Source organism: Palaemon carinicauda, chromosome 1 (assembly GCF_036898095.1).
Source record: "Palaemon carinicauda isolate YSFRI2023 chromosome 1, ASM3689809v2, whole genome shotgun sequence".
In the NCBI taxonomy this organism is placed as follows: Eukaryota; Metazoa; Arthropoda; class Malacostraca; order Decapoda; family Palaemonidae; genus Palaemon; species Palaemon carinicauda.
In genome coordinates, this window is record NC_090725.1 from 124,601,052 (window position 1) to 124,614,780 (window position 13,729).

The 13,729-nt window shown below is 34.6% G+C and overlaps 1 protein-coding gene across 5 annotated transcripts in view; it reads right to left on the reverse strand.

Annotated features, from left to right (window-relative positions):
- The window catches only part of Girdin (protein girdin), a 557,233-nt gene that overhangs the window by 159,552 nt on the left and 383,952 nt on the right, over positions 1–13,729 (reverse strand). For all 5 annotated transcript variants that reach the window (XM_068384659.1, XM_068384658.1, XM_068384668.1 and 2 more), the window contains 2 exons: positions 10,832–10,972; positions 4,621–4,742 (listed from right to left, as the gene is read on the reverse strand). In XM_068384659.1, coding sequence (XP_068240760.1) covers positions 4,621–4,742; positions 10,832–10,972 — 263 coding nt within the window. The remainder of the gene's footprint in view (positions 1–4,620; positions 4,743–10,831; positions 10,973–13,729) is intronic.

Genomic DNA, 13,729 nt, shown 5'->3' on the forward strand with positions numbered 1-13,729 from the left:
GAGGGAAGGCAATGAGGAAGGAGGGTAAGGAGATGAGGGAGTGATGGAGATGAGAAAGGGCATGCAAAGAAAGAGGAGGGAGAAATAAGGAAATGAGAGAGGAGGGAAAGAGAAGGCAATGAGGGAAGAGGAAAAATGAAGACAATGAGAGAGAAGGAAATTAGTTAAATGGAAAGGAAAAGCCACTGGGATGGGGATTAGTAAAAACACAATGAGGAAAAGAGGAATGATGGAAGTGGGATAGGGAAGGCAATATGGGAGAAGGGAATTATACACGAGAGAAAGAGAAAAGAGAAAGCAATAAGAGAGGAGGGAAGGGAAGACAAATAGAAGGAAAGACAAGAAAACTAGAAGGAGAAAGGTTATGATAGAAAGGTGAAAGAGAAATGAGGGAAAAGGGAAGCAATGAGGGAGTATGGAAAGGAAGTGAGGGGAGAGGGAAAGGAAAGGGAATGATGGAGGAGGGACATGGAAGGTAATGAGGGAGAAGGAAAATGGAAGGCAAGGAGGCAGAGGAGGAAGGAAAGGCAATAAAGTAGGAGGGAAAGTTGAAGGGAATGAGAGAGCAGGGAAATAGATGTCAATGAGGGAAGAGGTAAATGAAAGGTAATAAGGGAGAAGGGAATGAGAGAGGAGAGAAAAGGGAACAAGAGAGGGAGTATTGCAAAATAAAACAGGGTAGTTATAGTAACTTATTTACTGGTTACTACTTTCCTCTTTTCTACAAAACAAAAATAATATATTCCATAATTCCTATACGGTACTAAGTTAAAAAACGTTTACATATACTGTATTTGAGAAAGTTCATATATCATACAAACATGAAGTTAAGAAATGAAACACATTTACGTAACACTCGTATACAAACTTCAACACTGCCAAGTAACTATTAATTCCATACACAGATTGGTTAAATGAAGCCTTAGTCGACTTCATATTTACTGCAAGGTCTTACAAAAACAAATTTCAGAGTGGTGTTCCTTTCGTAAAATTAGGGTCGTTTTTAGGCCTATTCCTTACGGCATCCAAGACCGTCAACAGCAAAATTATCTAGTAACCCATCTTTTGCATCCGAATCACAGCTAAGTACATGATTCTGTTATCGTTCCCATACCTCACTGGGGAACATACAAGCATCGAGGTGAGAGAGAGAGAGAGAGAGAGAGAGAGAGAGAGAGAGAGAGAGAGAGACTTAATCAAGGTTCACAGCAGTAATATAGTAGTAGTATATGACTTTTACGATCTCTAATTATACAATGTTATGTTAGTGGCATCACTACTTTACAATAGGTACATCAAAGAAAACGGGACCGATAAGAAATGTAAATATCATGACAGTCTGCAAGCATACTTTAGTAGAGTAGTATTGACGGTGAATAGTTAGTTCCGGTCAGGACTTGGCGTGTGTTTTAAATTATTCTGATCTTCCTTTCTACCAGAAATCTGTAGTTTTAGAAGTAGATATCCAATATTAACAATTATCTGGGAATACAGTGGGAACTTACTTTTTTTGTGGGGGGGGAGGTTTGATACAATACGAATTGATTGCGTGTACGTGATGGTACCTAGGAGGATGGTACACTTATTAAGTAGAGTTTGGGTAGGCAACCTATTGAGACGAGTTCTTTACTAAGATACTGTATTTTACTTGCTAAAGTTGTATATTCTTTTGTTTTATGTTTAATATACATTTGTGCATTGTAATGCCATACATTAATTATTTGTTTGAAGTCCAGAAATAAGTATAGCAAGGGTAAAGCTAGGAGCATATGGGAGAGTACCCTAAAAACTTGGGATACCAAATATACCTTATAACACATTTTGGATGTATTAGCAACCTCACTATTCCTTGGACATAAGATTAAATCAACTCAATACTGAACTTTAAAAAAAACAGGTTTGTTAAAAAACACATTAAAAATACATTTTCACTGAAAGTAACTACTACTTGGCACTACTCAATATAAAACAGGAAGAGTTCCTAATCATCTTGAAAGATAAATAAAGAGCCGCAGAAAATAATTCTTTAGTCACAATTAGCAGCTTTATCACACGTGCCGCTCTACCATCACTATTATCATCATCATTATCCTTGCGATGACCTTCACCATGCATGAAGTCAACTCCTCTTCCCTTAAAATTACTCTCTGCTTTGTTGGCTACCAATACAATAAGCACGTCACTGCACATTTAGTCACACAATGATGATGCCTGTGAATTGATAGCAAAAAATAAACAAATGCATATACTGTACACATACAGTATATAATACACTCTCTCTCTCTCTCTCTCTCTCTCTCTCTCTCTCTCTCTCTCTCTCTCTCTCTCTCTCTCTCATATATATACACACATACTATGCATATAGAGCCTACATTAAATGTGCATGCACTGAAACAAATAAATTTAATTGCGGCCTATATATTTAATGACAATACTTTCGCTTTATACATCCATCTGTCAATGAGGTAATTCAAGTAAAGACCAAACGCGATAAAGCAGGAGAAAGACGCTCGTCTACTGTATTAAACCACGTTGACGACATATTTATTATTACTGATAAAAACGGAAAATTTTCGAATGCTTTGCTTTGGCTAAAAATTTCTTTAAACTGCTCAGTGTTAATATACAATGGCAATTGCGCTCCACAGCATGTCATTAAGTGGCGTTTGAAGTTCAGTCCTTCGATGTATTGAAACTATTATCTTTCTCTATCATAGTTTCGTTCAAGAAAAGTTCCGTACCACTGAATTATATCAACTGGAGCTATGTCATCTCCAACTCCGTTCATCGATCATTTCTTTAACGTAATCTTACCAATTCGCTTCATCAATATGTTCCACTGGCCACAATATAAAGCTATTTTGTCCTAGCAATTTGCTCAAAGAATTGTTTTCATGACTTTATGCAATGGCGACATCTCGTCCTAATGTTTCATTTAACAACCGTCTTGGAGCAAACGGGAAATTCTATTTTCCTAGTATCTAACTTAAATTACAATTCCTTTCTCAATGATACAGTAAAAATTGTTAATATGAAATAAGGTCAACACAAGCCTTCATAGTGAAATAAGTTATAAACAGGACAAAAGGCAATGAATATTGATTGGGTTGCATCCTAAAAACATGAAAAAGGCGAAAAACTATTTTCTAGACTAAATCCCTCTCAAATAGATAACGGAGAGAGAAAAAACTTCAAATATACAACTGTATTATCCTACTTCTTTCTTTTAGACTTCTAGGCGTTACACTGTGGTGTCAGCCACACCTGTTCCTTATGCCCTGCGATGCTCGGCCGATTTTCTTCCTCCTCCCTCCGCTTCCCATCTCGTAACTCGACTCTTGATTCTCTCCGGAACAATTTCCTTTTTCCAAAACCCGTACCAATATTTTTCTACGAGGTTCCCAGTCTAGCACAACGAGAGGTAGCAAAATCTGTAGCAAGGAGACCGGAGCGAAGAGCTATGCACGTCTAATAGAATTACATACAGGTGGTGAAGTCTTCAAGGGTGAAAACAATTTTACGGTTTTATCTAGGGAACAGTTACAAAGCAATAATTTACGATCGCAGTTCCACTAAAAAATTCGAAGATTTGTAAAGTGAAACGAACGAGTGCATGAAGGAAATGGGAATGTAATTATCGCAGGTAGAAATACTTTTTCAGTATGAGAACCATAGTAAACGAGGCAAAAATATCTTTAGGGAAGGTTTCACTTACCAAAAGTGATATATTTGGAAGAAATAAAGTACGAACTTTAGAAGTAAAAGTATTGCAGACACAAAAAAAAAATTAATACGTTACTTAAAAAAATGAAGAAAAACTTGAAAATAGTTTAAGCATAATGTTTATTTTACTAGTACAGTATATTAAATGGATTGCTGAAGAAACATAAATATACGTGTATATATGTATATGTACGCGGATTGACGAACTAAAAAAGTTTGCGGGTGTGTACTGGCATATAAAGACCATAAACAGATGCAAGTAGAAGGATATGTCTGAGGCCTTTGTTCTGCGGGGGACTAGTAACGGACGATGACGACGACAGTATATATATATATATATATATATATATATATAGAGAGAGAGAGAGAGAGAGAGAGAGAGAGAGAGAGAGAGAGAGAGAGAGAGAGAGAGAGAGAGAGAGAGAGAGAGAGAAAATAACATTCTCACTATTTCTATCATTCTATCATCAGGAAGTCAGTAATTTTTTTCGCCTTCCAATTCATATGAATGTTCGTTTCAAGGGGCTTTGTTAGCCACAGTGACGAAAAAAAAAAAACTCTCGAATACTAAATTTTCTACGCGATTATCAAAATAACTCAATAAACACAATCTTGCAATCTATGAAACATATCAGGAAATCAGTCTTATTTCTTCGAAAGACATCGCTTCGTAAGAATATAAAGTCTGTAAAAAATAAAAATGTCAGAGATACCTGCCATATAAGGTATGATAGGTCAAATTGTATGCGATTAATGATATTCAAACCGAGAAATGAATACAGACTCATTTGGAAAAAAAACTCCACCCCATTTATAAAAATGAGAACTGTAGTATAAAAACGAAGGGAAAGAAATAAAGACATTAACAGCCGTACTCCCAATTCTAAATTTACTTACTAATCCTGACGAAGGCGTCTCAGCTGTGCCTTACAATCAGCTAATTGTACCCCCAGGTGATGAACGCTCTCTTGGGAGGCTGCCTCTTCGTCACCTTCTCCACACAGAGATCGCAGAAGGTCCTGGAAACGGGAAACAGACAACAATTGTAGAGTTTTATTTGATTAGAAAAATCTCTTATAGTAAATGTTGTTAGAAGATGAGAATAATATTCTTACAAAACAATAATTATTTACAGCAAAGAAGAAAAGTAAGTTTCAAAACGAGAACCATTTCCTACAAAAATAACATATAGTCTTAGATACCTGTAGTATGAAAAGTTTATGTATTCGTAAAATAATAAACAAAAATCCAAACTCATGAAATTAGGGACCTGTATAATATTAGTGATTCATTACCAACGAACAAATCAAATCACATAGAGCTCCAATATTTTGGAAACTTTACAGGACAACCATAGCAAAATTTTAAAATGTTTTGTCAAGTAAACAAACCCAAAATAGAATGTAGATAAAAAAAAAAAGCATTGTTTGCCTTATGATGAGTAAATCGGTTTATTATATTTAACTGATGCATAACCAGCAGACAATTATTCACTAAACATTTCCCAAAACCCAGTACTAGTACGACTATGATCACACCGCCATAAAGAAGTAATCATGTCAAAATATATGATATTCGAAATGTCAAAATGTTAGCAATATTACTCCGTGGCAACTATGGAAAAACAGACGTCCCCTTCCAAGAAATGTAATTTCCGCTCTAAAATTGAGCTGCACAATGACTGAATCATCTTACAATATTGAATTTATTCATCTATTCTACTGTATAGCCTTTTTTCGGTAATATATTTTTTTTTTTCATCTATAACAACTTCCAGAATAGTGAGACATCCATCCCCTAAGGAAAAAGGTTAAGGTGCTATGAGGGGAAATTGGGTCGTACTACATAAATACAGGAAGTCCCAGAAAAAAAATGATGCATTATACAGAAATCTTGGTCACTCAGGAAATACACATTCATCACACCAATTTACATGGAATAACCTCCTTGCTTCAAGGACATCAAAGGTTTACGGAAACGCTATAGTGAGCACGAGAAGAGAAAAACAGACCCTCAATGGAAAAGGAAAGTATAGCAGATAGACGCAAATAGAATAGAAAAACACAAATTAAACATTCCTCAACAAATTTATGTACAGAAATAACAAGATTTTTACAATGCTCGAGAAAGGAAATGCACAGTCCTTGTTGGAGTTTGGCATACATTTTGTGAGAGAGAGAGAGAGAGAGAGAGAGAGAGAGAGAGAGAGAGAGAGAGAGAGAGAGGGGGGGGGGATGCCATGTGCTCAAGTGGGCCATATACATCTCAGCAAAATTAGGATGATAAAACTCACAGACGACAACGCCCTTCCAAATTATATATAATTAAGAATAATTTCATCTCGGTGACATGATCGTGATTTAATCCAAAATGGGTAGCTGAGGCTATGTATCATAAGGATCTTGTAATTTCTGAAATTTTCATTAATATTACCTTTAGTGTGTGGTCTGTTTCGTGGGTTTTCCTTTAGTAACAATGTATTTTTTTAAATCTCTCTCTCTCTCTCTCTCTCTCTCTCTCTCTCTCTCTCTCTCTCTCTCTCTCTCTCTCTCTCTCTCTCTTTTGCATTGCGATAACTTCTTTACATATGCGCATATCATAGCACTATAGATTTTCTATAATTAATATTTAATAACAACAAACAATCAATTCATTCTCTAGTGATAATTTCAAAGTTAATTTATACGATACAAAATGATAGGCTGAAGAAATCTGTTATGATTTTTCAACACGAGAGAGAGAGAGAGAGAGAGAGAGAGAGAGAGAGAGAGAGAGAGAGAGAGAGAGAGAGAGAGAGAGAGAGAGAATTCTATATCACTCTTCTTGAAATCCATGAAGAACATTAGTTCTAGGGCAATACTGACCAAGGTCTGAAAATTACCAGTCTCTAACACATGGTTGTTGTAGTGACCTTGCTATGGGAGGGGGAAGGGAGGAAGAGGGAAGGGCTGGAGTAGGGGAAGTATTACGTTGCATGTCGGAACTCCATCCTAAACCTCGAAAGCTTCCCACCAGATTTCCCACGATACCTAAAACTCCGCAACCCCCCTTGATCAGGTCCCTCCAATCAACCGCTCCGCCAGGAAAAGACAAAAAAAGAACAAATGTCAATTCTCCCAACTTCTCACATGAATTCCAGAGTAATGTGACTGAAGATAATTATGAACACCTAAAATTATAATGGACTACGACTGAAGATTAACCATCTCTTTTTTTCGGCTTCTATCAAACTGCCATTACCAATTCATGCTTACTCGTCATGTACTTCAAATAATGAATCAGAAAATAATCTCCCAATTTGATTATTTGAATTATTATAAGATATCAGGTTAGTTACAAATTCCAAAATGTCTGGGGTACGTGGGTTGGAGAGGAAGAGAGCGTATAAAGAGGAATCAGGAAGTTGCATGTAAAATATGAAATTTGGACATTGGCTGACTGATTTGAATGGCACACAATGGCCGGAAATACCTATTCGCCAAAGCCTCATTTATTATATTAATGATTACCCCTACGATGTTGGTACATAATAAAAACAAAATGAATTCCCAACTTTTTCATAATTTTTCCGAGAACTTTAGAAGTTATAACAACAGACTTTATAATACACAAAAATGAAATATATAAACCTAGCTCTGGCTAAGAATCTAATGAAAATGTTGTAGTCAAAAGGATACCATTACATACACGAAAGACAAAAAATTTTCAACAAATTTTCTGAGTTGATCGGTATTTGGACTCTGCAAGAAAATATTCAAACTTTCCATTTACCGACACAAACGAAAAACACGTTTCCTACCAGTATGAGCGTGTGAAAGACTGCATGTGTACCAAAGAAACTCACATACTCCATAGACATGCATGCATGTCTACATAATACGTACATAAAGTATATATATATATATATATATATATATATATATATATATATATATGTATATATATATATATATATATATATATATATATATATATATATATATATATATATATATATATGAGTATGTGTGTGTATTTTGTGTAAGCGCATAATTCAACTACAAACCCATGTAAATATCAATGAAATCTTCAAAACAAAGGAATACTCCAGCACATGACTGAAACCGAGTACTGTATATATGTGCATGGACGTACATTAAGTGGTATATCTACCTGAATCTGAGGTTTAATGCACATTTTTCATGTCAGATCAACTATAGAAAAAAAAAAATTATGGCAACTAATGGACTTTTAATTACCACCTGTATGACATCATCGCTCAGGCGTAAAGCATTAACTGTATTCAGCAGTCTCTCTCTCTCTCTCTCTCATGAGGGGAGCATGCATTTAATTATGCACAATCTACCGGGAAAGTGATAGGGAATTCGGGGAAACTTCATCTCAACTATTAATATCAGACTTATCATATCAAATTATTTTATTGCTTGTCATCTCGTACTTAGATTTTGCATAAAATAGGTGGAAAATAGTATTATTTTGACTGTCTTTCATGAAATATAAAAGGTTCTGGTCCTCTTTCCCTTAGTAGCACATATATGTGGAAATTTTATTATTTGACCATACGCAAACAACAAAATTTCCATCATTAATTTGGCCAACTAGCTCCATGTTATTTTATATGTAAAATGCCTGTTTTTTTAAAACCGTCAAATTAATTTTATATTTTCATCACTATGATCGTTATTGTTATCATTACTATAATTAATCTAAATATGTATTCATCTGAAACAAGCCATCCACAAGCAACGTGAACTTTTATAAATTACGTTCATAGTTAAAAAAAAAAATACGTACAAAATGATAATGCATATAAAAAAAGCACAGCATCGGTACAAGGCCTTTTTAAAGGAAAGCATAATCTTAAGCTCATGATAATCAGCTTGGCTTCAATAGCACTAGTAGCACTACCAGGGAGACCATTCGACAATTTTATAGTAAAATAATTGGAGTACTTTTCGTACAGAGCAAATGAGAACTTTTAGTAGAATGTGGATACTGATGATCTGTTCATGAATATCTTCAGGGAAAAGCAAATGGAAGGTGACTAGCAGGGTATATTCTGGCAGAGCTCTAGATCATGATTATACTGTAGGGCAATATGAAAGCAACACTTCGAACAGTCTTTACCAGAAGATAAGATAAGCAGTCAAAGGCCAAACAAAAACATATCTTCCATAAAGGTAGAACAGCACTGGCACCATCAAGTCTGAAGAACTTGAAGCTTTAAGAACAAAATCAAGTTTTAAAGCAACCGTCGATTATATATTCAAGGTGCTATAAATACGAAATCTAGGAATATGAGGTAGCCAAACGTATTTCCAAATATTCCTACTGTAGGTGTTACTTGTACACACCAAACCAAGAAATATGTAAGATATCCGTTATCCAACAATCAAGTTTCTTATCCTACCCACAGGACGACAGGCGCACAAGATACGTAAAAGCTGACGGTTATCCTACTTTAAACCAAAAATATTACTATGAATTCCTATCAAAATTACACGAAGTCTCCGCATAACATTTTAAATACCATATCATACGAAAACCTACAGTATACCTATCTGCATATACTGTGAGCATTATTCATGTGTCTGATGGGGAAACGTACAATACTAGTAAGCAATTCCAGTCTGATGGAGTTCATTAATTGAACATATAAATAAAATGAGATACACGCCTCGTACTTTTTCTTATAATAATCTTCGATAGGCAAAGACAGCATGCAACATTCTGGTACCCGTTAATATCTCTCTCTCTCTCTATCTCTCTCTCTCTCTCTCTCTCTCTCTCTCTCTCTCTCTCTCTCTCTCTCTCTCTCTCTCGTGATATTCAAATTTTTCAAAACGAAGGTTTGACTGTTCTCACAAGTCATTTATATCAACACGACGAAATAAAGAAAAAAGAAGGAAGAGAGCAAACAAGAAAGCTTCCATTAGCGGCAACGACCTTCCAAAACAAACAGCTGCACATCTTCGGTTCGATAGCTGGTCAAATTACAAGGGAGGAGAGGTCAACGTACGTTTATAAAGAAATAAAAAATGCTATAACAACATCGTAGGGAGTACGAATTAGGTGGAATTCGTATAAACTAAAATGATTTGTAATAAATGAACAAAAGGATAAAATATTAAAATAAAATTGTGAAAATAAAGGACGCCAGTATTATCATCAATCCTTCATATATTGCATGGAGGGTTTTACTTAGCATAAAGATACGAAGCCTTTTGATTTTATACTACTAAGGGGCAAATCAACCCTATGGGATTTTTCGCTTTCGTTTGGATCAACAAAAAGAGCATTCGTCCGATCAGCTAAAAAATGTATTTTTGTTGATTTATTCAAACATTTAAGTCCTTGTTGGTAGGCCAAACAAAAAGGAAAGTAGGTCCATACCTGCAATTCTATAAATAATGCTTGTCATTACAGATGATTTTCATTTTTTTTTTTTTGTCTCGTGATTTTATTCACAGTTGTTTCCCTTTTTCAAGGCCATTTACTCAATTCAAGTTCTATATCAAGTTTTGATATCTGCAACAGAAATTATGCATTCAACCATACATCAATATACCCAGTGCTCTTATTACGATTATCTGGGAACCTATTCGATCTCAGCTGTCGCCCACAAGTCCACCAATCTGTAAATGAGTACAGGCATTTGTTGAGCCATCCAAATATTGAGTGGGTCGGGCACCATTACCCCCAAAGGACTTGCTGCTATGACTCAAGGCTGAACTTTTCTTTATGTATATATATATATATATATATATATATATATATATATATATATATATATACATATACATACATACATATGTGTGAGTATAAATACTCGTATAATCTTTTTGACCTTACAGTTCCAGGATCCAAAGAAAAGCAAAGAAAATTATCACAGCAGCACCCAAACTTAAGCTGCTGACCCGTGCCTGACCACCTCAGAGGTTATGCCAATCGCCAGATCCTTCCTCATATTCAACTTTTACAGCCATCTACTTTCCAACCAAATTTCTACATAGACATTTGTCGTTCAAAACAAACAATAAAGCGTTCCATGCAATGTCAATGCGCAAGCGGATTCATTGCTCTAGGACCCCTGCAGCCTAAAACCTACCTGGTTAAAGACGTCTCGCTCGAGAGCGAGCCTTCGGCAGTGCTTGACTAGTGTGCTAAAGGCTGTTTGGAGTTGCTCGTCGGGCACGGCCTCAACTCGGGACCATTCGCTGGGCCATACGGCCTCCAGGTTGTCTGTGACCTGAAACAGAAAAACACAGATGGCGATTACAGATAGTCAGAGATCTCTTTCAATATCGAAATTTACAACAATAAAATATACATAATGGTAATTCACATTATGGCAAGGCATATATGATGATAAATTATGTAAATAAGCAAATCATTTACTCATCGTTAACTGACAATTAAAGACTTCCCGATACTCCGTCTACAACACATCTTACGCTTGGTATTATAAACAATTACGGCAAACTATATATATATATATATATATATATATATATATATATATATATATATATATATATATATATATATATACTATATATATATATATATATATATATATATATATATACATATATATATATATATATATATATATATAAATATATATATATATATATGTATATATATATATACACACACACATATATATATAATATATATATATATATATTATATATATGTATATATACACACACACACACATATATATATATATATATATATATATGATATATATATATATATATATATTATAAATTTTGCACATTTTTACGTGTTTTTCATATTCAAATAAGCCATATATATTTTGATACATTAATGTCTGGATTCTCTTAACGACCTCGGGATCAGAGCCCCAGGCGAAATCACACAAAGACAAGAGCTTGGCTCCGGCCGGGAATCGAACCCTGGTCGGCAAGCTTGTATAGACAGTGACTAAGCCACTTGGCCACGAAGAAAGATATATATATATATGTATGTATATATGTATGTATGTATGTATCACTCTACAAACGTTATTCCAACTTGTAAAACTTTTCTAAGACACCTAAACAGATAAATACAATAACTTTAATCAAAACCTATGCTTTCCTTAAGTATAGAAAACATAAAATGTTCCTACCTGAACCTCTTTTAGAGAGAGAGAGAGAGAGAGAGAGAGAGAGAGAGAGAGAGAGAGAGAGAGAGAGAGAGAGAGAGAGAGAGAGAGTACAAACTATTTTCACACTAACATTCAAGGATCAGCTCAGTGACTTACTTAACATGCCTCCGCTATCAGTACCTAAGCTTTAGAGAGTCATCTCAAGTTTTATTCAAACTTTCGACAGCTAAAGTGCTTCCAAGTTATGCAAGAGAGGCTGAAGGGCGTTACTTTGAGGTAACACCCGATAATAAAAGGGGTTAGGGGGGGAAGACATACGCAAAAAGGGAAGAAAGGAAGTGAAAGAATTCTCAAGAGAAAGGGGAAAGGTTAAACCATGAACGAGGAACAGGCATTGAACGGGAAAATTACGACGAAAGAGAAAGGGCATGATGTAAATAAAAAAATAATAAATATCATAAATGTCAACACTGGAACTCGGTTAAAGAGGTTGGAAAAAAAATAATAATAATAAATCCAAAAATGGCATGCACTCTCACACTTGAATGTCTAAATCAAGAAAAAAGAAAAAAACATGTTGAAAATTAAAAAAAGAATGAAAAAAGGTGTACGATAACTCTAAAATCTGAACAAATAACGGATAAAAAACAGAGTAATAAAACATTGAGAAAATAGAAGAAAACGCAGAAAGCATTTGCGATTAGCTAAATGACAACAACTCAAAGCACTACAACTTTAATTAACTCGTAAAATCCTACTCCCGGCCAATTCTCGAGACTTGGGAAGAGATGGTCACTGGAAACTTAAACAGAACTGAGTTCATCTCGGTGTACTTTCACTGGTTATTTTTAGTCGCGAACTTACAGTAGTTCTTGTCTGTACATCTTGCGAGGTCATTACTTCACGAACTACAATGTTTTAGATTTATATTGCTTTTATTACAGTATACTAAACAGTTTAGTCTTCAGTATGATGTAAAGATACACACTCACATATATATATATATATATATATATATATATATATATATATATATATATATATATATATATATACACACACATATACATATATATATATATATATATATATATATACATATATATTATATATTATATATATATATGTATATATGTGTGTGTGTGTGTTTATACTTCTTTCCCCCTCAAGACGGAATTGTTTCCAAAGTATTGCCTTTCCAGCAGGTATTTTGGGATAGAGCTTTTAACCCCAAACCATTCTTCACATATATGTACCCATCCAAGTAGTAACTAAAGTTAATATTGCTAAATTTAGCAGAATTCTCCAGTGGTATAAAGAACGCATTTATGTGTGTGTGCCTAAAGTCATAAAAACATTCCTTTTACAGACCCTAAGTCATTTCAGCCAGTTGAGATCGTAAAAGTTCCTAAAACTAAAAATAAAGTTCCAGGGCATCTCTATACAAAGAAATTTTTTTGAAAAAATGGCTGCTGCATTATGGCGATTTCTCGTCAACAAAGTCCTTTACTTAATATTAATGGACAGTGCAATGCTATGAATATGTTCTAAAACAAATATTCCATTATATATGTAAATAGTCAGCGGAGCTCATAAATACAAACCAAAAAACATATTTCTCCCGCTGTCTAGATTTTTTTTAACACAACCACTGTCTCCCCTTCTCGTACTTTCCTTGGAAAGCATCATTACTAGATTTTCATAAGAATCCGATATTCAATATTTGGAAAAGTCCCCTATTAGTAAGACACAGCCAAAGTTAATTGTGTACATTACTGAAATTAGTATGCATGAAATCAAATCAACAACATACAAACAAAGGGGTAACGTAAATTTGACAAAATAAACATAGAGATAATAAAATTTCAAGTAAAGCGCTAGATAATG